Source organism: Pocillopora damicornis, chromosome 6 (assembly GCF_964200805.1).
Source record: "Pocillopora damicornis chromosome 6, jaPocDami1.2, whole genome shotgun sequence".
Lineage (NCBI taxonomy): Eukaryota > Metazoa > Cnidaria > Anthozoa > Scleractinia > Pocilloporidae > Pocillopora > Pocillopora damicornis.
The window spans coordinates 20,727,639-20,753,159 of record NC_142675.1 but is presented as its reverse complement, the minus strand read 5'-3'; the positions used below and the strand labels follow the sequence as shown (position 1 = coordinate 20,753,159).

At 38.6% G+C, this 25,521-nt stretch overlaps 2 protein-coding genes and 2 long non-coding RNA genes across 5 annotated transcripts; 1 reads left to right on the top strand and 3 right to left on the bottom strand.

Annotated features, from left to right (window-relative positions):
• The first annotated feature begins 223 nt into the window (after positions 1 to 223).
• LOC113675290 (neural cell adhesion molecule 2) lies at positions 224 to 13,196 on the top strand. Its single transcript, XM_027191844.2, has 10 exons — positions 224 to 765; positions 3,348 to 3,617; positions 4,238 to 4,507; positions 4,901 to 5,200; positions 6,642 to 6,784; positions 7,975 to 8,119; positions 8,626 to 8,892; positions 9,629 to 9,898; positions 11,213 to 11,515; positions 11,728 to 13,196. Exons 1-10 carry the CDS (start codon positions 708 to 710, stop codon positions 11,802 to 11,804), a joined length of 2,103 nt encoding a protein of 700 aa, XP_027047645.2. The 5' UTR covers positions 224 to 707; the 3' UTR covers positions 11,805 to 13,196.
• Positions 1,576 to 2,409, bottom strand: LOC149044368 (uncharacterized). The gene is made up of 2 exons (XR_016187590.1): positions 2,295 to 2,409; positions 1,576 to 2,061 (listed from the first exon to the last, which is right to left on the bottom strand). It is a non-coding gene; the product is annotated as an uncharacterized LOC149044368 (long non-coding RNA).
• Positions 4,211 to 11,210, bottom strand: LOC149044367 (uncharacterized). The gene is made up of 2 exons (XR_016187591.1): positions 11,134 to 11,210; positions 4,211 to 5,568 (listed from the first exon to the last, which is right to left on the bottom strand). It is a non-coding gene; the product is annotated as an uncharacterized LOC149044367 (long non-coding RNA).
• Positions 13,197 to 13,573: 377 nt separating the features above from the next.
• Positions 13,574 to 24,275, bottom strand: LOC113675289 (neural cell adhesion molecule 1). 2 transcript variants are annotated; one of them, XM_027191842.2, is made up of 11 exons: positions 24,109 to 24,275; positions 23,519 to 23,736; positions 21,651 to 21,932; positions 20,613 to 20,906; positions 19,680 to 19,964; positions 19,194 to 19,484; positions 18,174 to 18,503; positions 16,619 to 16,999; positions 15,878 to 16,106; positions 15,100 to 15,380; positions 13,574 to 14,419 (listed from the first exon to the last, which is right to left on the bottom strand). In XM_027191842.2, the coding sequence occupies exons 2-11, from the start codon at positions 23,604 to 23,606 to the stop codon at positions 14,211 to 14,213; spliced, it is 2,670 nt and encodes an 889-aa protein (XP_027047643.2). In that variant the 5' UTR covers positions 23,607 to 23,736; positions 24,109 to 24,275; the 3' UTR covers positions 13,574 to 14,210. The 2 variants fall into 2 exon arrangements, with proteins under 2 accessions (XP_027047643.2, XP_089065343.1); XM_089209217.1 differs by having other exon boundaries at positions 23,519 to 23,866; positions 24,109 to 24,274.
• Between the last annotated feature and the right edge of the window lie 1,246 nt (positions 24,276 to 25,521).

Genomic DNA, 25,521 nt, shown 5'->3' with positions numbered 1-25,521 from the left:
CAGATCTCTTTTGCCCCGCAGTTACAACGCTTAGTCAAAGAATGTAACCTTCTCTTTTTTATCCTCACTAACTTATCAAATTCTCATTTCCTTACACCTGGGGTGTAAACAGGAAGAAATATCTTTATTTTGAGATGTTCGAAATACCACATCACATGCAGTATGATTGATCCAGACTGACCTTCAAACCTGGCAAATCCGGCGAAAACAATATTTAACAATTAATTTTGACATGTTTGCTCCCATTTGGTTAAATGTTTAAAGTCGACATCAAAAGACTTTGAGAGAAAAGCATACAAAGACCATTACACTGCTTAAAAAGAATTAATATTTTTTAGCAGTGAAAATGTGGTTATTTCATACTTCAAATTTTGCGGCGATTGCGTCAAAAACACTTCTATCAGATTTGACGTAGATACAGCGATATGTCCATCTAATCAAGCTGACAGTTGACACTAACATCATTCTCGATTGAAACAGGAAACTACTCTGTCATCTTTTTGTTTTCACATAGTCAACGAAACTTAAGCCTCACGTTGAGGCATTATGTTACAACTGAGAACGCCGTCATTCCAAAGAGTTGACGCCTTCTTTTATAGTTACTCGAATTAGCCACAGTAACACTTGCAGCCGTGGGGTTCGCACAGTTATTCTGAGTTTTATCTTGGAGAAGTTTTTCTGTTCTTTATTTTGTTGGAAAATTTCAGATGTTGCGAGCGTGTGTTCTTCTGTTCGCCGGTATGGCGTCCTTTTGCGGTCTATCAAGTGAGTACGTTCATTGATAATTTTGAATACTGAGATATTGTCATATTCTGTTGGCGCAATTATTAAACTCTTCAGATATTTTTTCAAAGTTAGCCCAGTAGAATCTATTTAAATGTTTTTGGGGCTAAACGAGAGAAATTTGTTCAGCCACATAGGTACATGTCATAGGGCGACAGTTGAGATAAACGTTGCTTATTCGAATGGAGATCTCTTGTGTTGTTCTCAGGCATCTCGACGCGCGTGGCCTATTCATTTTTCACTTTTAGGGCTTCAATTTTTGCTGCGGGCATGCAGAGAAGAAACTTTAAGCAGAGACAGTGCGGTTTATCCGTCGCTACCTCAAAATAGCCTTTGTGAACGCCCCATGTTCAGTTTCAAGCGGCGTGGCTTTTTTTGGAAGGAACAGATTCAGTGCTTTCACTTCCTCGTCTACTCTTCCTCCAGTCACCTACGATCTGTCGTTTAGTATTTTATAATTTTAAAGAACTCTGAGCCAAGAAATTTAAAATTTTACTAGCGAAGTAGAAATCTGGTCGATTGCAGTGTGATATACACGAAGAGTTCAAAATTGACTTCAAGTCACATTGTTGAAGAAACGTTGAAAGCTGAAAGCGAGAACGTGTTATGTCACAATGTAGTGTGGTCAGTCTAGAGTTGCGTTGTTCTTTCGTTTCAAATTTTCAATGTACTCTGTAGGATCCTTTTCTGTTTTCTGTCGGCTTTATCTTCATTAACCTCGTTTCGTCCTTGACCGATGCCGTACGAGAGATGTGTTATCATGCTACAAGTATTTCTCACCAAACATCAACATTCCTTGTTAGAGCTTTTATTTATTTTCAGGAGTGTTCATAATACATTCAGAATAGAGGTCTCTGCTCATAAGTGGTTCTTCCTTCTTTTTGGTAGGCAAATGGAAGATTTTTGGGAGCGTAACGGGTATTCCTTTCGTCGTATTGTTAAGAGTAAACATAAATGTCTTCCATAACTGAATCACGCGCCCGATATGAACTACTTAGAGAAATCCATAAATAATCAAACTCACGAAAAGGGTTTCCTTTGAGCTAAAAATTATTCTAAATATTCAGAGGTAACAAATGTAGGAAGTCTATTTCCGAGTGACGTGTTACTCTCTTTATGTCACCTACTACGAAATACCCCTAATTAACCAACTCACCGAGCAAGACCTTACTTTAGCATCAAATTATTTCATGTTATTTTTACGATAAACCACAAGTTTACATTCTCAAAAGCTTCCATCTTCCAATTGAGTTCTTTTCGTCTCTGTATGTTTACGTTCTATTGAAAAGAAAGCATTTCGGTTAAATATTTACTCTGTGGGCTTTTAGCTTGAATCGAACGTGACTTGAGAGATTCGAAGTTGTTTTGTTTCACTCAAAATCTATTGTTATAAGCAGAGCTTGAATGCCGTCCTGCGCGCGAAAGATCTGCCGGTTTTTGTAAATTCTGAGATAGTTGGATAAAAAATTTTAACGTTTAGCTTAACTGACAGTGAATTATAAAGTCAGTACCTATAGAAATAATTACCAGTTTTCATATCTCTCCTAAAAAGGACAGTTCATAATTGCCCTCGATTTTCCCTCGTTGAATAATTTATGACAGGATTGAGCCAAATCAATCGGCTCTGGATTTGTAAATGTTTTAAGCTCCCTTGATACGTGTTCTGTTTTACGGCAGTGTACGTCAATTAAGCTGATATGACAAGACCTTTTGGAAAGCTCTGCGATTTTGCACGTTTCATCTCTGATAAGGATCACGTAACAAACATTTTGAAAAAGGCTTCTTGTTTTTAATGTTGTGATTCAGTCCACTCTACGTTTAATAAAGACAGCTTGCCTACTGACGTTAGTTCTCCTCAGAGAGGCAATGCCTTGAAGAAACGGAGTGAATCTTTAATTGAGTTGTTGTTTGTTAAGTTAAAAAAATTGTTTTAATTTAACTAAATTGTATGTTATTCGTGAAGCCATCAATCTTTTATCTCAGCTGTTTTTCATCACATGTGAAGTATGATAAACAAGCATAGAGGAAACTGTTTGCATGTTCTCTTTTTCTCCAAGGTCAAAGCTTGTCATCCAGTGCATAGTGTAACTAGACATATCTTTACATGATTTAGTGCACACGTTTTCAAATTTTTTATGTTCTTCATCCTAACTTTTAACTTTTGTCTGTGTGAAGTTGTTTTTAGCACTTGGATCGTGGAGGAAATGGGTCACTTAATTTATATTTTTGAAACTGAGTTCCTAGTTTTAAATACCTCTTTCCTCTCTGTGCACCCTATTCACTTAGGGCCCCAAGATAATAGGAGTATTTTTCCCTACTGACTGTCACACATTTCCTTGCAAATTGGATTGGGGAATTTGGTGTTTGATCAATATAGCACCCTCTTACTGATGAGGTTGTCTATTCTCCTTACCTGTTTGCAAGATATATTGGTAAATTAGATGTAGGCCCAGACTACCAAATTTGATATTTACATAGCAATGTTTGAAAGTCATATCAAGCGAAATGGATTGTTTTGAAGTACTTATTTACCTTTTCTTCCTTTTTTTTACCTTTTTTTATAGTGGCTAAAGTAACTCTTTCAAAACCACTCATTACACCCTCGCCTGGAAAGACAAACAGTGTTACTTGTACTGTGAGCGATGGTGAGAGATTTATAGGATGGTTTGATCCAGCTGGTAAAAAAGTACCCACATCATCCAGTGAAAAAATTTTTGTGGAAACTACTGGAAATAACCATAAGCTCAAACTCACAGATGTCAAGGTCTCCTATGGGGGAACTTATACATGTAAAGGAACCACAAATTCAGAATCTTTGAAAGTGCATGTTGAATGTAAGTTACACATTACTTTGCTTATAACCAATGTTGCCAGTGTAGTTTCTGCCCAAGCAGCAAATATTTGCTGCCTATATTGTGGATTTTGCATGGAAACCTTCCAAGTTCAAACAGCAGTTTTAAACTGCTGTAGTAGTTTTTTTATAAATTCTCTATAAGTCCTTTAATAAAACCCTCTTGAAGCCATCTTTTACTCTCATAACTCTTTTCAGGTACAGACCTTTGATAGTTTGTTTAAGGTCATGGCTAGAACTGATTCCTGTAAGCATTTTGACCTCTGAGAGTGACCAGCATCTAATTTCTCTGTACAATATTATACCCCTGAATCAAACATTCAGGTCACAGGATTAGAAGAAATGATTAAGAGCAGCTCTTGATTGTGAAACAAATTCTCCTTGTCAGCATCATAGGGAACATATAGAGAATGGTATGGAGATATTCATACTGATGGTAATGTGTAGCAGATTATCTAACAAGTCAACAACTATAGGCAACCTAGAAAACAACTGGACTTGAAGAGACTCAATGAAACTGACTGCAACTAACAATGCTTCCTGTGTCTTCTCTTAAATAAAGAACAGTGCAAAATTGACCAAAAATTCCTCTGTTTATTTCAGTTGTCACATCAGGTGTTGTCCATGTGCAGCACATCCAAATAGATAAAGAAGGCACCATAAGACTTGGCGTTACTGGCTTCCCCACACCAATCTTTACCTGGAAGAAAGGCTCAAAAAGAGTTGGTCCAAATGTAAACTCTCGCTACTCAATTGAAGATGATGGCTCATTAAAAATAAGTAAAGTGGAAAAATCAGACGGGGGAAATTATACCTGTCGTATTGAGCAAGACGGCACTGAGGAAGACGTGAAAATTGAGGTGTATGCAGTAGGTATGTAACCTGACACATAACAACTTTTCATAGATGCCTTAGTGTTTAGGATGATGTTAAAAGTATGATACATTTTGTTACAATGAGGGCAGTGTTGGAGAGCTCACTTCTTCATGGATAATGCAAGCAGAGCCACTTAATGAACAGTATTCGCTAAATTGAAAATCATCAATCTTCTTTTGCTCAACTTTTGTGATGTTCTTAGCTTCATGGAATACCATTCAACCAGTTGTATCTACATCAGTTATAGACCCATGTTTTCCTCAGCTTCTCCTTGTGAAAGGCAGGGGGAAGAGGTCTCACGTCTTTTTGTGTTCCATGAGTGGTTTGCTTGGGGGTAAAGTTGTCTAAGTTTAAAAATAAAGCAACTTATGTTCTTTTTTTGTCTTCCAGAACTTCCAAAGATCAAGCCATTCACTCAAACAAAGAGGTACTTAACAGAGGAATACCCTGTCACCTTCCTGTGCGAGGCCACAGGCTACCCTCTTCCCAAGTATAAGTGGTTCTCCCCCAAAGGTGTTGAGTTGAGTGAATTTGGAAACATCAAAATTCAAGATGGTAATCTGACCTTCACAAAAGTTGACCGTGCTTTTGAAAAAGGCAAATATAAGTGTGAGGCCTACATTGAGATAGGGAAAAATCAAAAGCAGGTTGGACGAGCAGAAGCTTTTGTTGAAGTGGTTGAAGTTTATGGTAAGGCTTAGTAAATTTACTGCAAATCATGATAATTAACCAGAGTGGCAAGTTCACAAGAAGAAAATTGGAATTTGAGCTAGTACCATGGATAAAGCATTTATGTCACAAAGTTGGGATCTTGAGTAATTTAGTTTATTGTTGGCGATGTTTTGCATTCCTCATCCTTAACCAGCTCTCTTTCTTTTTCGGATATATTACCACTTCTTTGCATGCTGAGTATGGCAGATACATATGCATTTTTTCCCTTTCTTACCTTACACAGTATAATCTCCTTTGCTTGCATAAGATCTTGTTGAGTTTTGCCATACTCTGGAAAGACTGGCTCTTCAGTATTTTCCTATCGTCTCATGTTAATTTTTTCTTTCCTGTGGATCATTTAATAAATGAATCACTCATGCCCACTTTGGGACTAGTACATCAAATAAAGGCTACTGGTAAACTTCTCAAGAAAATACATCCATTAAGCAAATGGAGTTTTTGTTCGTGAATTGACTTCTTTTAGTTGGCTTTGTGTTTATGGCTCTGTCTAAATTGCCACCTGAAAGGTATTTTGGTTGTATGAGGAGACTTGGAAAAAACCAACAATCTAAACAATCACTTTTCTAGGGTTGTTGTATTGTAAAACCCTGCTAACTCAAACTTCTAAGGGAAACTTAAAATGGTTTGAGTTTGCATGGGTCTGAATTATTGAAATTGGTGCTGAATGTTACTTTTATTGTTAGTGATTAATAAAGGAATCATGTTTGTACCATTCTTGCACAATCAATAGTCATTTTGTACATTTGTTTGTTATTCAAAAAATTTTTTCTTAGAATGTTTAGTCTAGAAATTTTGCCCAATGTACTACAATTTCATGATTGTTATCATGTTTGTTTCAGCGGTGATCAGCTGTGCTTTGACACTTTGAGATTTATGTTCTAAATTAAATTACCAGAGTAAATTTGAGCCAAGGGAAAGTAAAATTAGTTAAAATCAAGTAACCCAAGTTTGAGGTAAAGGGGTAAGTTTCTTAAGAAACTGTGGTGCAGCATTGGTGGGAGAGTATAGCAGGTAATTTAGTGTTAACAACTGAGTTGAAAAGGTAAATTAGCCACCGTAAAGGGTAAAAAGCTGATGTTTCGAGTGTTAGCCCTTGGTCAGAGTGATTGGAAAATTGAAATCGAATCGCTCTGATGAAGGGCTAATGCTTGAAATGTCAGCTTTTTTACCCTTTACGGTGGCTCAGTTGTTAACACTAAAATACAAGTTTGAGGTAGCTGTTAGTATATGAAAAATGGGGGTCAAATCCAGGGGAGTTGGACTCTGTTCAATTTAGTTGATTGTTTAAGTTAACAGAGTTCAAGGTTGTGGACTTTGGTATATCTACATTAAATTATAATTGGATTTCCGTTTTACAGATGTCAGTTAACTGACAAATTTTTGATTTTCCTATTTTTAGTTGAACCCAACATTGATCCGACCCAAGGTGGTACAAAGGATGTAAAGATGAGTGGTTATTACAAATTAACTTGTGAAGCCACAGGAACTCCCACTCCAGATGTGAGATGGACCAGGAATGGCGAGAAAGACCCTCGTGAACAGGTGAGGATCTTATTGGTTACCAAACGAGTCATCTCCCGCTTACATTAGATCACCTTTGGTTAGGGTGATGGTACATTACATTAAGAAAAAGGTTGTGTGATTATGGGTAGATTGCATTAGATCAGTGATAGATTTTATCCTTCAATTGAACCAAACCAGTTGAATGCTTGATGTATGCGACTGTCAAATTATTCACAAGTGACATGTATTGTGTGGAAGGTTATGCTTTCAAGCATCCTTGATCAACAGATAACTGATTTGAGAACTGTGTTGTGATTTAGGGATCATTTATTTTTATATTCATGTTTTCTTTGTATTCAAATGGGAATTTTGTAACAGTGCAGGTGGCTACCTTAATCTGAACAGCCATTAGAATTTCATGAGTCACCAGCTTTTCTGAGAGCCCTGTTGGTTTGAGAGGCTTTTGTCTTGTTGGTAGTTTTGAGTATTTAAATGAGATTGATTTTAGCAGTGGTTTTTTATCCCAAACCATGCACCGAGCCTTTGGAATAGATAACAATTGTTCAGTTGTCTCAGTTAATGAAGAATCAGGAAAAATCCTCATCATACTTTTTGGTGAAAAAATTTTAAATGGTCTTGTCTGGCTAAAACTGTAATCATACTTCATGCAGTTGAAGTGGATGATGCAGCTGATAATTTTGTATGCAGAGTGCAGCAAAAGGCAAAAATCATTTGGTGTGCCTAGAGCAGGGATTGCAATTTTTACCAATTGTTGCTATTGGTGTACAAAATTGCAGATGTCTGACATGCCCGATATTGGCAATTTTGTGTGCCAATTGTAGCAATTTTATATGCCAATTGCCATGATCAAATTTGTTGTGATCTGCAAATAAAATCACTAGGTGTATTGCTGGTTCATGTTTAGTAAACATGAAAGTGGGCAGCCTATTGCCAGTTGGGATTGATACTATTGATTTTAAACAATTTCCATACAAAAACATTAGTATTCATATTCTTTGTACTCTTCTCAATATATTTCTTTTGGTGTTGACAAGGAGAATTTGTTTAATAATCAAAACTTGTTAAGATGGCAATCATTTCCTTTATTTTCATGATCGTAATGAATGATTAAGCAATTTTACTGCTTGGAGAAAGTAGATGCTGGTCCCTCCAGGGTTTAAAGGGTTCAGAAAAGTTTCAAGAAGGTTGTGTATTTCTTGTTTGTGTAGCAAACTCGTGGTCAAAGTATGATTGAGTTCAGAAAAATTCAGGTGGAGGATGGTGGAGTCTACACATGTGAAGCATGGAACAGTGCTGAAGACCAAGATGGAAATCTAATTGTTAAAAGACTGAACAAAACAATAAATGTTGAATGTGAGTTGCTACACTATACAAGACTTGCTTATGATAGTTAAATTCTAGTACACACATTTGTGCAACTTCAAGGCTCGGCTACTGTTTGCAATGTAAATTTTTGATTGACACTCTTTTACATGGATTTTGTGTTTTGTTCTGTTTCAGCTAACTTTTCTGCACAAACTTAAAGCAGCATATACATTAAAATTTTGGCCAATTGGAGGGGTGGTTTATTAAAATAGAATGCCTAGTTAAAAGCTACTAATCAGTACTGATTCGACTTTAGCTGATTCTTAAAAAGTTTTGAATGATGCGGCAATAGAAACAGGTTTTCCTTGTGTTGCTGCCATTTAAGAAAGTGAGGGAGGAGGGGGGGTGCTTGTTGGACATTAGGACTTTAGGGGTGGGTGCATAATTGGGAGAGGGCGCCCATCAGAGTACTCATGCTTATCACTTGGGTAATCACAAACTAATTTGGATTTCACTCAGGCTTGCTGTTACTGATTTATAATATATCCTTGTAGCTAAACCTATTTTTGATGAGAAGGCTTCAATCAACCCTGTGTTCTCTTACGTGGGGAACAGTGATCCAACATATGTACGCTGCAAATACGAGGGATATCCTACACCTTGGGTTGTCATGACTTTTGATGGAAAGCTGAAGTCCAATGCTACTGGAACAGCAGAGATCGAGGTTATAACAGATGCAATCAAGTACTTTGGTGACTACAAGTGTTATGCACGTAATAAGTTTGGATGGACAAATAGAACTGTGACAATGGAAACAGCAAGTATGAAATTTTGTTTAATGTCACTGAGGAGATTTGCTAGTGTAGTATGCAATGTGTGGCTTTATGACTTATTTGTACCTTGTTGTAGAGGGATTTCCTGACAGTATACCTGAGTCACTTCTCTGAAAATTACAAAAGTAGCTTGCACACCCTGAAGGTTATTTTGGAAAGTCCTTTTGAAACAAGCTAGTTTGTTAATTTTGTTATGAATAAGCCACTTTTTTGATGAAATTCTGTAGCAGCATGAAGGGTGAATTGCTTATTAGATCTTGACCCAACATATCCTAATATCAGTATACAATTTCCTCTTACTGTTCTTTCTACTTTCTTGTAGTGTGGTCAAGGAGAATTTGTTTAACAATCCTAAGGCTCTGTATTTGTTGGTCATTTCTTTCATACTTGTGACTTTAATGTTCAATGCAGTGTTAGTGGTGATACTGTTAACCCTTAACCCCTAAGAGTGATTAGCATCCAATTTCTCCTCACAACATTACTGCTGAATCAAACATTTAGGTCATGAGAATAAAGGAGACAATCACCAACTAAAGAAGCTCTTGATTTTTGAACAAATTCTCCTTGTCATCACCTTAGGAAATGTCCAGGGAGTACTATGGAGAATTTGCATACTGATGTTAGGGTGCAAAGAGTAAATAGAAATCGGATGCTAGTCACTAGACAAAAGGAGGTGGTGTTTGGTAAAAATAACTTTATCAGAACTTTTTGTCTTGCTTTTCAGAAAAGCCAAGTCAGGTTCAAGGTCTGAAACCAGTTCCCACCTGCAATAGTATCAAACTTACTTGGAAAGCGCCCAGTGAAAATGGTGGCATGCCTATCAACAAATATGTTTTGAATTACGAAACCACGACGCGTAACGTTGATGGTGATTCGACAACATACACGATTAAAAACCTGGAACGGAACACTCGTTACAGTATCAAAGTGAGGGCTACCAACAAGGCAGAATGGGGAGACATAAGTGTCGTGGAAACGAAGACTACCCAGTTCTGTAAGGAAAATTCAATCATTGTTACCTCTACAAACCTACAAAATTTTGCTGCTTCTGGTCAATCCTTTACACCCCAACATCAATATGCATGTTCTCCATAATGTTCTGTTGACATTTAGTCACACTTATGGTTAAAAATTGAAATTAGCTTGCATGCACGATTAATAAGAATATGACATTAATATATTTCCCTTTACATAAAGTTCTCATATGCATGATTACACACTAGGGTTTCATCCACACTTTTGTAAACTTAAAAGTTGGCATCATATACATTTTACATGAACCATAAACAGTTTCATTCATGGACCGGAAGTCAGCAACACCTTGTGTCACATAATAAACAGAAGTACCAATGATAAAAAGGATTTGCTCTGTAGCTCTTTGACCTCCCACAAAAAGGTTTTGTCTGCTCGTCAAAGCTGTGAAGTAAGAATCTGTCACATCATGTAACAATGAACTAAAACAAAGAGTTCCCCTCATGGGAAAAGGAGTTAGAGCCACCTAACCCCAGGAGCACCAGCTTCAAGTACAACATAATAGACAATATTAATCACAAGCAAGACCTTAGCTGGGTCACCCTTTTTTGACGGTAGTGTCACCGTCCAAGCGGGGTCAACTTTTCTTTTAATAAAAACTTTGGCTAGCCCACGTGCCCAGCTGGGTCAACTCGGTCAAGGTCAATTAGAGCGTGCGCGAGTGCTGTTGTAGTTAATACATAGTGTCAAGATCTAAGTCCAGCTCATCAGGCTTGGTAAATAAGTGGTCTTGGAGTCCTGCTCTTGTAAAGTCAATTATTGACTTTGTTAGCTGGGTTCCCTGTTTTTGTTTTCCCGCCTTTCTTGGTCACATGACCTTTGTCGCTCAAAAAATGTTCTGTTTACCGAAATCGTTTTGGTCAACTGCTTGGTGCTTGCGTTTGTCTTTTGTATATTTCCTTTGGTTTTGGGCATTCACTCGAGGAACGAGGTTAGAGAAGCACTTGGGAAAACCATTTAAGATGAATTTGGTCATTACAGACTTCTTGACGGAATATAAAAATGTCTGTGAGGTTAATGTCATCGACGTCAACGTCGACATAGTGAAATTTTATTCTGATGATCAAAACTGACTCGATCAGCTCTTGGCTTGGGCAAAGGGGTAGTTTTTCATTTTCTCATTTAAACACTTGTTTAAGGCTAACAATGACAGTCACATCGCCTAGAAATTAATTACATTAAAAAAAATACCCTTACCTTACGAGAAGAGATCTCCTCTCTTCCCTGTAGTGCGACCGCAGTTTTAAAACGCCGCCATTTTGTCTCTATTCTTTAGGTGCCCCGGGTCGACCAATCATCTACTCGCCCAAGGGCGGTCTTCTGGAGGAGGACGAATTCACATTAAAATGGCGGCGGCCTGAGGACGACGGAGGCGACAGTAACATTAAATATAAACTGGAGTACCGTGTTGAGAGGAAGGGAAGCGATGGACCTTGGAAAACGATAGAAACCGAGAAAGAAGAGGCGAAAATCAGTCAAATGGATAACCAAGAGACTTACAAATTTGTCCTGGTTGCCATCAATAAAGGAGGCGAAAGCGAGAAGGTGATAAAGTATTACAACACAAACTATCCTGAAGGTAAGATGTAACTCAGTTAACTGTGTTAATTTATATGATAAGCTGTTTTGCGCGCCATTACGCGCGTTTTGATTGGTTCTTACCGTCAACCTTTTAATAATTATTCCACAAGCGCGCGTTGGATATGAGATGGTAGATAGCCAAGTACCACTAAGGAAGTAAGGATTGAATGTGTAAGTTTTTTGACTTTCCCCTACTGTTGTCTTTTTTAGAGACATCTTCACAATCAAGCCTCGTGCCTAGAGCGTTTCTTACAATCTGTCTAGGAGGGATGTATCTTCTTCTCTGACATTTATAGTGCCGACGAGTGATAGTTCAACGCAAGAAACGTTCCTCAAGAAGACAATATAAATTTTGTAGTACGTTTGTTAATAATCGATTGTAGTGATTTATACATCAGCTATCGTAATGGCACCCGGTTTTCTTGGTTCACAAGATAAGAGTGCGATTCCGAGCGCGGACTTATCTTTCTCTGGTCCTTGAGTTGCCAGGCAACCCAGTCATTGAATGGAGGGGGCAAATTTCTAAAGGAACTGCGGAGGTGCGTCGGTGGAGGTGTCACAAGACTGATTAGGTTAATCAACTGAGTATATAATTTAAATTGGCCGCTCTATGTTGTGACATATTTACATTATCAACCTACTCATTGGCTTGCTAGGGAGCTTAGCGTGTGAACGTGGGAAGGACAGTTGTTGTTTACTGACTGGATGATAGCTGTCTAATTCTGCTTGGGATTCAGTTGTGTTACAGTACTTGGGCCTTTGCAGTAACGTAATGTTTTTGGAGTGAAAGTGTAATCGCGGCTCATGTCGTATGGTTTTTTCGTTATAATGCGTGTTCTTAATTTTTAGCCAAGTTTCTTACCCTGGAGTGTTAATAGAGGTTTTTGAAACGTTTGCCTGGTTGTGATGATTAAGTACATCGTAATTTTTAAGCCGAACACAATTAACGAAGCGTGAGTCACGCAACGCGTTTATCTATTGACCGCCTGCATTATGCTCCAAATCGCGCTCAAAGGGTTTTTCCTTCTTGAACACGAGGCATTTTCTTTGTCTCACGAGCTCAAATATCTTTTATATTTACACATGGTATGAAGGGAAAAAGGTATGATGTTTTTGATCGACGATGAAATGGTTTGTAAAGAAGAATTAGATTTGTTTTAACAGAGGGCTTTGCATTTCAGTATTAAGCTCCCCAGGTTTTCAGCAAATACTTAAATTAGATGAAATTTATGGATTCTATTTGGTAAATTTAGGTATTATTGATGAAAATATAGTTATATTAATTTGTTGATGTTTACGGAGTAAAAGTAGTGGTAATAGATTGGTTAGGGTTTGTAGTTTTATTTGCTTGTTTTTGTAATCTTTTTTTTAATTCTTATAGTTTTCTGATTTCTACAAGAAAAAGTTGTGAACCCTCTCTTTTTTCCTCTCTGTTTGGACAATTTTTACTCGATACGTGCTTCAGTAGGCGTCTTTGTAATATTTGTCACGCAACACATAAATGTTACGCTAAGACGCGCGACAAACCAAGAAACGCCGTAAAACTGCCGCCTACAAACTCTCTTTTTATCCAATAGGAGTAAAACTGACAAATGTCATGTATAAAATACAATGCAGTTCGTAATTAAACTCCATGTTAGAGGAAGAATATAATAAAATAAAAAATTTCGCTTTATGAACTTTGGGTATCATGCGTCGCCTTAGCATCTGATGGATCTGGAGGCTTGATTTCATTACCTGGTTGAATAAGAATTTTTGAGGATACTGTGAGTAGCTTCGCAAGGCGGGGGCGAAAGTATATCCTTTCCAGAAGTTTTTAGTATCTCTCTAAGCTCCCTGGGATTTGGCGTTTTGGTTTCATGTTTCTCTCTCCTCTGCGAGGTTTGATATGCTCTCCAACCGCCTTCCACAGCCATATCGTTTCCAGAATCTCTCTTATTTCCTAGAGAATACCTAGGAACTAGATTGTTCGCACAGAAATAGTGTACCTCTTCCCTATAATCAGGAAAGTAGAGGCTGGCGAAGTTTCACAAGAAAAGTTATTCTCGAGGAGAAATAAGAGTAAGTTCCATTTATTGAAATTTGCACAATTGTTTTCTAACGAAAAACTTAGTTTACTGGATAGAAACGTACGGAAATTGAACTAGCATGTATTCAAATGTTCTGTTAACCAGGCTTAATTTGCTCGCCTAACATGACCATCCTACGAACGAAAGCAGAATATATAAGCACGCAAAAGCGCATACAGAGCTGCAGAGATACCTTAAAATATTTAACGAACACAACCCTTCACTTCTGTTTTAGACAGGTTTTCTTCTTGTTTTATGCCATTTGGTCTTCAGGTGGGGACCGAGTCCAGAAGCCCTTTGAAAGACCCCTCTCTCGAGTCTGTTTTTTACCTGAGGTGTACCTCGATCTCCTTTTCTTGGATTGCGGTGCGCATTGTAACATGGCCTTTATTATTGCAATCTAGTTATCACAGACCGTGCCCCACGCCTTTCCGAGGAAACGTAACTGCGCCTTTCCAGGAGGTAGTATACAAAGCAGGTCAATGAAGTTTTCATCAAACCCGAGTTACTTTACTATTTTCTCTACTTTCGCACTCTTGTAGTTTCCTGAAATTCCTTTTTACCCTAAATCTTCCTACCCCTCTATGCCCATATTATAATAAAAAAATTGAGACAGAAGACAACCTAAACATTTTCGGAGCAGAAAAGTTCTATCTCTTCTGAATGACTCTCTCCGATAGCGGCTGCCCCATTTTGAGATTTTGCTGCCACAAAGCAGTAGAGCTGTACACTGCCGATGAGTACCAAACCAACTCCGACCACTGTCCCACAAATAACAAGAATTATTACCCATAAAGGGAGGCTGTGAACGTTATTTGATTGACGTACAGGATCTGCAGACCAGATAAAGAAAGTGTTACTGGACGAACGCTTTAAAGAGAGGATTGTGGAGTAAATGAATCTATGCTCGAATCTTAGACCACTTTCATAAACTGATTACTCCGAGCATTTTGCACCACAACCATGTCAGTGCAGTAGGCTTAGCCTGTTCCAGGCGTTCAGTCGGCAAAACCTAAACGAGGGAAGTCTGGGCCGGGTCGGGTCGCGTGGAGAACGCAAACCAACCCAAGCCTCCCTTTTTCACTCCTGCACCGTATACTATCGCGCTTCGTTTTACTAACTGAATACCTGGGACAGGCTGGATAAGCTGAGAGAGGACCACACACTCCGGCAGCCTAATGCTCCACTCTTTCCGTAAATGGGTGGATCTCCACAAGCCTCAGTAAACATATCCCTTTCAACAATTTCGTGAATCTCGTAATCAATGTTTTACCAGTAGTAAGTTAGGGGCAAACAATGCGGAAATAAAAACAAGTATTATCCATTTTACCCCAAACGGAGACTGACTGTTACTTTCTTCTTACAGTTACACCCTTGAATCAAATGCAAAGATCATGAGGATAATGCAAATGATCACCAATTTAAAATGCTCGCGACTGTCAGACAAATTCTCCTTGTCGGTACCTTTGGAAACGCAAAGAGAACAGTGTGGAGAATTTGAGTGCAAAATTACCTTCAAACGTCCTATAGGATTGTGATTGAAGAGGTTTGCGGAGCATGACAGGACCGAGGGTGATGCGGTGTTCCTCTTCGTCCCCAGTGCTCCTCTTGCGCCGAAGGTCTGATGACTGACATCCTTTGCTGCAGCGTGAATTTCCTTCCTTGTGACAGACGACGACATTACAGTGAAGATAAACCACAGTGTAATTTGCGATCCAACGAAACGGCACAAGCTGAAAGCGCTGCGTGTCTGTCAAAGTGTGGGTGTAATCCGTCCCGTTATCAATAGGGCAACTGGAAAGGACAAAAACAGTAGTGTGGATTAAAAGCATGGTCCTGGAACGGTTTGATTTTATTATTTTTTTCTTTAATAGCCCTACTCTGTCGAGTGAGAGAAAAAAAAAGATAATTACGCAGCCTGATAATTTTCGCGGAAAAAGTGTCTTGCTAACAATTCGGAGAATTAATTAGGGGGGACGGAAGCCCCCACTCACAATCACCTTTCTTACTTACTTCCAACGTTTGAAGACGTAGTTAATGTACTGATGTCCGCATAGTCCTTCTGTATACCCACTGTATATCATAATAGACAACTTTACCGCAAGCCTAGCTTTAAAAATGAGGACCAGATGATTTTGAACTACTGCAACACCTCTTAGTTCAAAGGAATACTCTTATGTAAACAAGAAAAAAGTGGCTGATGACAAAGGACAATGATGCTTAAACGAGACGTGTAGTAAAATTTCAAACGATATTTCACTTGCGTCTATGCTATTTAACAAAATACTCGCCCGTTGTCGATAAACTTGTACTGTACGCTGTGTGATGGGTCCATACTGGGTGTGGCCACGCACATGTCAGCACGGAGGATGAGGTCTGGGTCCGAGGTGTCCAATTTTGCTTGGCAGTACAACTGACCGAATGGGTCGATGTTCACCGGGTATTCTGATACGTCATACGGTTTCAAGTACTCGGCACTTCGGTACAGACCCATCTCAAATGAGAAGTTACCATACCCCTCTAAAAGAAGATAGAGGAAATAACCTCTTAAATTCTATATTGGCCTCTTTTGTTTTGCTGACGTTTTGCTTCCAAAAAGGGTTTACGTTCAACTCCAAAATTGATGATTAAGTGAGAGTGCGTGATACACAAGCGTGATCAAAAGAGTGTGGTAGTGATATCTGGGTGAGCGCGAACGAACAAATTATTATCATGACGATAAAGTACTACGCCTGAAACATTTGTACTCTTATTTTAGGAGAAATTTCGTTCTTTTGTTTACAGAATTTAAGTGTTACAGTAGCTTTCGCCAAGGGATGTTTATCTCTAAATAACATTTCCTATTTCCGTCATGATCACACTTTGGCTCAAAAGTACAAAGAAATTTAGGATCCATGTCAGTATATGAGAAACTGCGCACCAACCCCTCCTCTAACCCAACATTAACCCTACCTTGATATCAGTTGAATGTTGTTTGTTTTAAGGGATGGCTCAGATACTCACACCGATCCCGAATTTATAGCAAAATTTACCTTCAAAAAAGGTGATCTTTTTTCTTGGTTGAAAACTTGGTGTTCCGATTGTATCTTGTCTGTTGTATGTACAAGAGAACGGAAATTCAACGACGTACACAGTTTTCTGATCTTTGGTTTGTGCTACGACTTTATTGAAATAAGTTATGGATTCCTCGCTCTGCCGACTTGAGGTCCCGCAGGCGTCCAGCGGTGTTCTCAAGGAAACACGCGTAGAGCTGACAGTGAGAGGACCGCAGGATTTGTTTTCAAAGCGGAAAGTCTCGACATCAAGATAAGTAGATTTCAGGGCAAAGTCGACTTGCATGTAAGATGACGTGCAGTTGACTGAGATGTCGTATACTAGGACTGGCTGAGTGGGTAGTATTCCTGTTCCTGTACCTTTGAGGAGGGAAAGCGATATATAATTAACATCTATGTACGGAAGTGGAGGTGGCTAGCCGTTAATATTTACTAAGCCGCTAACCAGCGCCGACACTGAGGTGAAAAGTTGTTTTAGAATATGCTAAAACAGTTAGATAATATAGCGCAAAAAGATGATTTTAACTTATTCAATTCTGCAACGATTACAATATTTTCGGGCGCAAATCCCGCACGAGTTGCTCGTAGCAAAGGATATTCGGAATTGGAATAGCCAATCGGAGCGCGCCTTCGACGCTATCCACTGTTTTAGTCTAAACTAAAGGTAGCTATTAGTTCCAGTATTGGTAATACTAGTTAAACTTAATTTTTACACGGTGTTTCCATTCAGGTAAAAACGAACACTTATTTGAAAGGATAAAACAAACTAACTACGCAAAGCTAACGACTTGTTTTACAAGTTAACATGCCTTACAGGGATGCCGTGTATGAATATTTTATTAAAGAGTCAGACGGTATCAGTTTGGTAGATGTGTTTCCTTAATATTTTTATCTTTATAATTCACTTCGGGAGTTTAATTGTTTCATTTCTATCTGTATGTGATGTCCTAGAAAAGCCCCGCTATGGCTAAAACTTCGTTCAAAATAATTAACGCGCGGTTGTAGCATAGATAACTCGTATTCAGCATTTCTTAGACAAAAAAGAGTTGATTGTGGGTGAGAGTTTTATTGCGCTGGAAAAACCTGGTGTTGCTAGGTACGTCAGGATTAAGTCTAAAAGTCTTGCTTTGTAAACATACTAATACAACATCTATGAGCAGGAACTGGAAAAAGACACGATTATGACAGATGCATATTAACTGCGAGTAGCCCCCAGGAAAATTTCTTAGCCTGATGTTCCAAAATTTTTACCAAACGTAGAAAAAAAGAAACACAAGAGATTATGTAGAACAAAATTGTTTGTGTTGAAACTTAAAACAGGAAAGGTCACACAACTTGAAAACTTTATCCCCCCCCCCACCCATCATCATTTTTTCAAGCCTTCCTTCCTATCTGTAAACCGCCAGAGGGTTATTCAGAGCCACCTTAATTTTCGTAATGGCATCGCCAAGGAAAGCCCTTTGCGCAATACAGTCGGCTTGTAAATGAATAGCTTATAACTGCACTTACTATGATCAACCTTATGTGTTTTTACCTGGGGAGGGTCCTCCTCCTACACCGCTGTATACATTAAATTCCTTCCTCGCGGGCTCTCTTTTCCTTCCAGCGATGTTAGACACGAATACCCTAAACTCGTACCTAGACCCTCCCTGTAATCCTGTCACGTTGTACTCTTGCGCACCAATACCCTTCCGTGAATTCCAGTGGACAAACTTTCCATCGGCGTCAGCCTTGCTATACTCAATGTCGTAAATCAGAATAGGATCACCCCCGTCCAGGGGTGGGCGAGTCCATTTCAGTATGAAACTTGTGGAGTTTAACCACGTCTCTGTGTTCGTGATGTTAAAGGAACCGCTCGGAGGGCCTGGTGGTGACAGAAGAGAAAAATGGTCAATGTGCTTAGTGTTTCAGCGTGGTCTCGCTTAAAGTAAGGGATTTCTGACAACTCAACTCTTTCGTTTTCTCAGTCGTTCCTTATCTCGAGTTAATTTTCATATTCTTTTTCGAGAAGACCTTTCTCAGAACCCGCTCACAAAATGGCGCCTGTTCTACAGGCTCGTTTCGAAAGGACTACTACTTCTCTACATGTTGATCGTTATTTTATGAGAGGTACTAAAAAACCATCATCTCGAATGAGACTTCAAAAAATTATTTCGGTCAGAGAGAATACCACCAAACTGAGAGGTAATAATAAACTCAAAAGAGGGCCCCCATGGATTGATGGCTCTCTCGGCTATCGTTCAAAATTTTGGCTATTTTACGGCTAACAGTTAATTTTTTTTCTGCTGCGATTAAACAAAACTGTTTATGGTTAATACTTTTTACGACTAACTGTAAGCATTTTTCAATTTTTACGGTTAAAGGCTAAACTTTTTTGCCATTTTGCGGCTATCGGTTAACCCCATCGAAATCCTCTATGAGCGGTCGAGAACTATTAACGAATAGCGAAGATAAAAACGGATTTTAGGAACGAAATTTGCAAAATTTAGGCTTAACATCAAAATACAAGCGTAGCTCCATGTTTTGATTTAAAAGATGTCACCATATCACTCACAGTAAGCAGACACGACATCGTTCTCTCCTTTTTTTCCGTCATTAAGTTGGTTAAAAGCCTGTAATGCGACGTTGTATAGTGTCCTCGGTTTCACGCCCTCGCGGTTTGTGAAGGTAAACCTTGTAGTTTGTACACCGATATACACGACATCGAGCGAGTTCCCGGCATCTTTTAGCTCTATGGTGTAATGCGTCAGTGGCAAACCTCCATCAGACTCCGGCTCTCTCCAGGCCACTGTTAAGTGATCACATGTGGTAACGAACGTGATGTTTGTCGGAGGACTGGGTTTTCCTGGCATAAATTTAAAATTGAGTTAAAACAAACAAACAAACGAGGGAAAAGAAAACAAACAAAACAAAACAAACAGAAAAGCACTTCACTGCATACTGGGTATGAGACTTTCAAACTCTCACACAGTTATCGTAAAGGGAACTTAAATTGACAAACCAACCTGACCCTCCCATCCCTTTGGACAACACCACTTACCGGCTTTATTGATGGCGACGTCATAAGACGCTGAGCCGTACACATTGGTCGCGTGACATGTGTAGGTTGTAAAATCTTCATCATTTTTCACAGTTACAGTAGCCTCCAATCGTGGTGGATTAGATTGTACCTCTTCACTCGGTAACTCTTTATTACCCTTTGTTATGCGGATATCAGGAACTGGATATCCCCACCATAGGCACTTTATTGTCACTGGGGAAGGGTTACCAATGAACGAATACAGATTAGAGGGCGAGGACTTGTCGAGATTGATGCGTGGCGGACCTATAGGAGAAAAGAAATTATTTTAAGTGAGATGTTTAAGTGCAAAGCAGTCATCAGTGGTGAAAACCCTCAAAATAAAGTGAAAGTAAGAGATTTCCAACTAATAAAAAAGCATCATGAAGGCACCACAACAAAGGATAACCAAATTGCCTTCAGTAATGAATTGGAAACTGGGGAATCAGAGAAGTAACGGGCATACTATTTCAATAACTGGCAACAAATTAAAGGGTCTGTTAATTAGAATAATTTTCAATTGCATGGCGAAAGTAATCTAGGACTGCTTTCTTTTAGCTTTACTTTGGTCTATGATTGGTCAAGAAAACACACACCATACTCTAAAAAAATTAAACGCATGACTCGGTCGCCCAGGTTTTCCCACTTTTCGTAGTGCGCCTCTTTTTCTTTTGAGTCCTCATTGGCTACTGATAACGCTAACCTTAGTTACGATTGACTGTTGTGATCTCTTCTTTTTTTTTTCGGTTTTACGACAGTCACTTGAAAACTACTCCATTAATTAACCCATATTTCTATTTCACAGTTTTTTTTCTTTTAATTCCTGGCCTTTTACTAAAGTTTACGCAAAGAAGCTAATCCTGACATTTCACAATAGACAAGCAAGTCAGCTTCCCTTTTCTAGACGAAACGTACCGTTGACAGTGACCGTGATGACTTTCTGCTCCTCTCGTAGATTTGTTCCTTGGTCTGTACCTGCCCCCAGCTGTTCAATGCGGCAGATGTACTCATCTGCGTCCAGTTCGTGAACTGGATCAATCAGAAGAGAGCCGTTGGACAGACGAGTGAAGCGAGGATCGGATAAGTTAATCAACCTTCTGTTTTTGTACCATTTGAAAGTTGGTTTAGGATAGCCATTGGCGGAACATTGAATGATTCCTGCCTTTCCAACGAAGAGACTTTGATCCGAGGGAAACTGTGTGACGAAAACTGAACAGAGAAGGGAAACGAAAGAAAAAAGTGGATTAGGGTAAGAATAGATGACATCAAGAAAGTTGAAAAGGGAGTTATACTAGAAAAAATTACAAATTAACTTTTTCCCACCCAATACATGTCAATGTTACCGTCGAATACAGTGTATGTCATTGAACGATAGGGCAGGTTTGAATCAGATGCAGAAGCTGACGTAAGAGTGGAATGTTAGTCAGTAAGAATCAAATCGATCTTGAGCTAATAAAGGGACGAATAAATCAATCGTTTACTTGGCTCTCAAAATCCCACTCCCCATTTCAGAGATCATAAAGACTGTCCTTTATCTCGTATCCAGATCTTACTCTGTTTGGAAGGTCTGTGTATTCGATAAAGGTGTCTCTTAACAATTGAAATTGAGGTTGGACTAGACAAAGTTCAAGCAGTTTTCTGTTAAGTATCGAATTTAAACTGGGGTTGATTTGATTTTGCTTTATTTCGCTCTGTGATTGGTCGAGAAAACGCGCGCCACTCTTTCAACCAATCAGATGCAAAACTAAAACCAATCACGACCTGGTCGCGCGCTGGTTAGCTGTTTTAACTTTAAGTTCTCATTGGCAACTTAAGGTTTTTTCCTTTCTTCTCACTGGTTGTTGTGATGACTTTGGTTTGGTTTTACAACACTCCATCGAAAAACGCTCTAAAAAATTTACGTAACGAGTAAGGAATGTACTTCTGTAAAAACTGAGCATCAAAAACACCTACATTCGACGTATAGAGTAAACTCCTTGACAGTTTTGTCTCCACGACAGGTGTAGTTCCCTCCGTCCGCTACAGCAACGTTTTGGATCACAAGTGTGTGACTGTTTCCTTGAATTAGCCTGTAGTATTTCTCCTCAGGTAGTTCGTCCGGTTCTGGAACTTTAGTGACCCGCTGACCATTAACATCTTCCCACCCAACAAAACTCTCCCCAATAACTGTGCACACCACTCGAAATGTTTTACCAACTGTGGTGATGCCATTTGGCAACATGTCGATTGCAGCATCTGAGAAGTAAATGATGCACATTAGACAGTCTTTTCAACCAACATCAGTATGCATATTATCCATACTGTTCTCTACGTTTCCTCAGGTGCTGACAACGAGAATTTTTTTAATAATCAAAAGCTTCTCAAGTTGGTGATCATTTTCTCTCTTCTCGTGACTTTGATGCGTGATTCAGGGGTGATATTGTAAGGAGAAATTAGACGCTGGTCAGTCTTAAAGATAATGGGTTAAAGGAAGGCTTTTGCGAATTCAGTTCAGGCAATCAGTTGAATTTTTTCATATAATTATGATGAATTTTACGCAGCAGAGGTTGAAGTTACCCTTTTTGGTGAGGTAACATTGGAAACTAAAGGAAAAATCAAGTTACATGACTTGAATATTATAATTATGTTCTTCTTATCTACCTGTCGACAAAAAAACGGCAAGCAGGCTGAATTCAATTCATAAAAGTTCAAAGGAATCATCATGAAACTGAATATTCTAATGTTCTTCAGGCGTTAAGCTTCACTGGATTAACGAATAGGGTAATTAAATGAGAATTAACTTTTGTGGAAAGAACCCAAATTAGCATTTTGTTAAAACATGCGCAAATTTGTACTAGTGATCTTCACCTAAAAATGTTTCATAAACTTGCACGATGTTATCGGAACTTAGGAGGAAAGTTTTTTCGGGTTAAGCAGTACGGTCGAAAAAACAATCATTTCTATTTTATTGAAAAAAAAAAAAAAAAAAAAAAAAACGATCAAAGGCAAAGATGCAAATAGAAGTAATGGACCCTGTCCTAGTTTCGTTAAACGACCAACGCTTAGTTAATCAACCTTCTGTATATAGTTCTTTTGTACAACGTTTATTGTTCAAAAGTTGCTCGAGGAAAACCAGCAAAGTCAGTCTTCACTATGACCTGTTGACTGCAACACGTTGCGTTAACGACAACCCAGGACTGCAAGACTAAATCTTCAGTTTCGAATATGCAAAATAGTATTAATAACATCTGGTCTAATATGTCTGGGAAAAACAAACTTGTGCTTGAGGAGTCAAAAGCCTAGACATCAGTGTATGTTCTAAAGAAGTCTTTTGGTTGTTTTTTTAAATGTTGCATTTATCTTGGGGTAAAAGTGGTCAACCAATTCGCTACCATATCATTTTAAGCCGATGTTCCAGTTTACAAAACATGCCAAATTTATGTACAGCAAGCATAATCTTTTGTCAATGACCGAGAATACTGACGGTGGTATCGCAGCGGTAAACTTTGTAATTAAACAACAGTTCTCTGCAAAGTAGCAAAATAGTCCTAAATAAAGCTATTAAAGGACCTTTTCTCAGATTTGTTGGACGTTTCTGAGTCTAAGTAAGGTGAAATGCGGATAGTGTTATTAAATTTTCCCACACTGTAAACCACAACATGTGTGCTGAAACTTTCTTGGTTTCAGCACTTCTCTGCCACGCAACGAAAGCTTCTGTATTGCAATCGACTTGGGAGCATTGTATTATTTTGTAAATTCCCGTTTTATCAGTGTTAGATGAAATAAGTCTGCAAAGTTAGCGTGACTTCGTGTCGTCAAATTTGCAATCGCCCACAACTTACCCGTGACAGGCGGTTTCTGAAGGACTAAAAATGCCATCACACCGAGAAAAATGAAAGGGTGAAACCTTCCTTGTCGAGAACCTCCCATTGCTAGGCGCAAAAGCTTTCCAAAACGCTTCTGTCATTGAAGAAAATCAGACCCACACAAAATCCAATCTGTCCGCGCCCGGGTAGTCATCTTGCCGTCCACGCCATGTTAATCATACTCAAGATTTGATCTGAATATTCAAATCAGCAGACTCGATGTTTCAATCAAAGACAACCTTTGTATTCGCTGGATTCCGCCTTGTCACTCAAGGGACTCAAGAATGCATTCAATTGGCTTGAATTTCAATAGCAATCAACCTGCTTTTTTAAAGAAAATGGTTTACCCACAAAGAATAGACCGAACAATCGAGATTGAATATAGAAAACGCCGTGCCAAGTGACTAATATATCAAATAATGAATGCACGTCTGGTACGGATAATAGATTTTTGATAAAATTCGACTCTGGCCATCACGTCTAATTGAGAATTTAAAATAAGTCGGGTGAGACAGTTATCATAATGATGCATGAGAATCAACAATTCCGAGAAACCCAAACCTTACCTTCTTCACACCCGTGCAGTTAAGTTCCACAAGTGTTCTATTACACTTAATTTTAAGTTGCCATAATTCATTCCATTCCATACGCACACCGATCAGGCTAACTTCCTTCAGTTTGACCCATCATCCATGCACAGAAAAACCGCGTTTCGTCGACCAACAGCTGTTTCTGAAGTAAAAGAGAAACATGATCTCCAAATGGTCTCCTGGTCTTCGTTTACATCTCTACAAATATGCCTAACTATTCAGGAAGTGTTTCGCTCTCACAATTATTTACCTGAAAAAGCGTAGAAAACGAAACCATTTTATGCAACGTAGCTTTCGCTCGTAATTTTGTCTTTCCGGATTCTTCTAAATCATTTTTAAAGTATATATAAAGTCTCTTTCGATGTCACTTTTTGATGTTTGTCTCTTGGGATCGTTGATGTCTTAAATAAATCTCAGATGAAATACACATATCTCAAGTTACAATAATAAAACATGTGCTGTGTGCTGAGGTATACATATATAAAATACAATAATAACAATAATAATAATAATAACAGAGAAAAAAAAGAGGAAAAAAGCATAACTATGGGATATACAATATATGCTGCGTGTTAATAAAATTTTATATCTAAAGATTAAAAAGAATTTTTCAGTTAAATCTTTCATTGTTAATATTGCGGTTTGAAACTTGTCTTTCGGCGAAGATTGTAATCGGTTTCCTTAGGTTTTAGTACTATATATTGCTAAGGATGATTCTCTTCTTTGATTTTCATAAACAGTTTCTTATCAGCCTCTGCTAAAACATCTCAAACTGTCAGTTTAATCAAAGTATAATTTCTTTAAAACATCTGTCTAAAAAGTTTTGAATGGTGCTCAGGTCTGAGTCAGATGCACCATCTACTTTAACACCATATGTAAAATTAGGAGGTGCGATACTGTTGAAAAGATATCCACATCTTCTTGTGTCATCCCTTCCTTCCTTAAGGTAATGATTACATGAAGAGACTTTCTTGCTTTTGTTAGCTTGATATTAGTGTGTTGATTAAATTTGCCATTCCCTTGGAACAGAATGCTAAGCGCCAGTAGTTCGGTGCGTTGTTCGATGTTGTAGACCGGGGAGGGGAGGGGGGTAAATTTTGTCGGAAACCTTTCTTACGTATGATCACTTCCCTACAGTTTTTGAGATTGCAGTTCTTCTAGTTGTTATCCGACCAGGCTTGGAACTGTCCAACTAAGTCGGTACAACAATCTTTGTTCTCCTACACCAGAACTAGGATGGTCGAGTCGTCTGCATATTTAAAGAGGGCTGGCTTGTTGTTTATGGTTAGCTCCAGGTCATTGACGAAAATGTTAAAGAGATAAGGGCCACTGACGCTTCCTTGGCAGGTCCCTTTGTTGAATGATTTCAATTCGCCCGTGAAATTACTG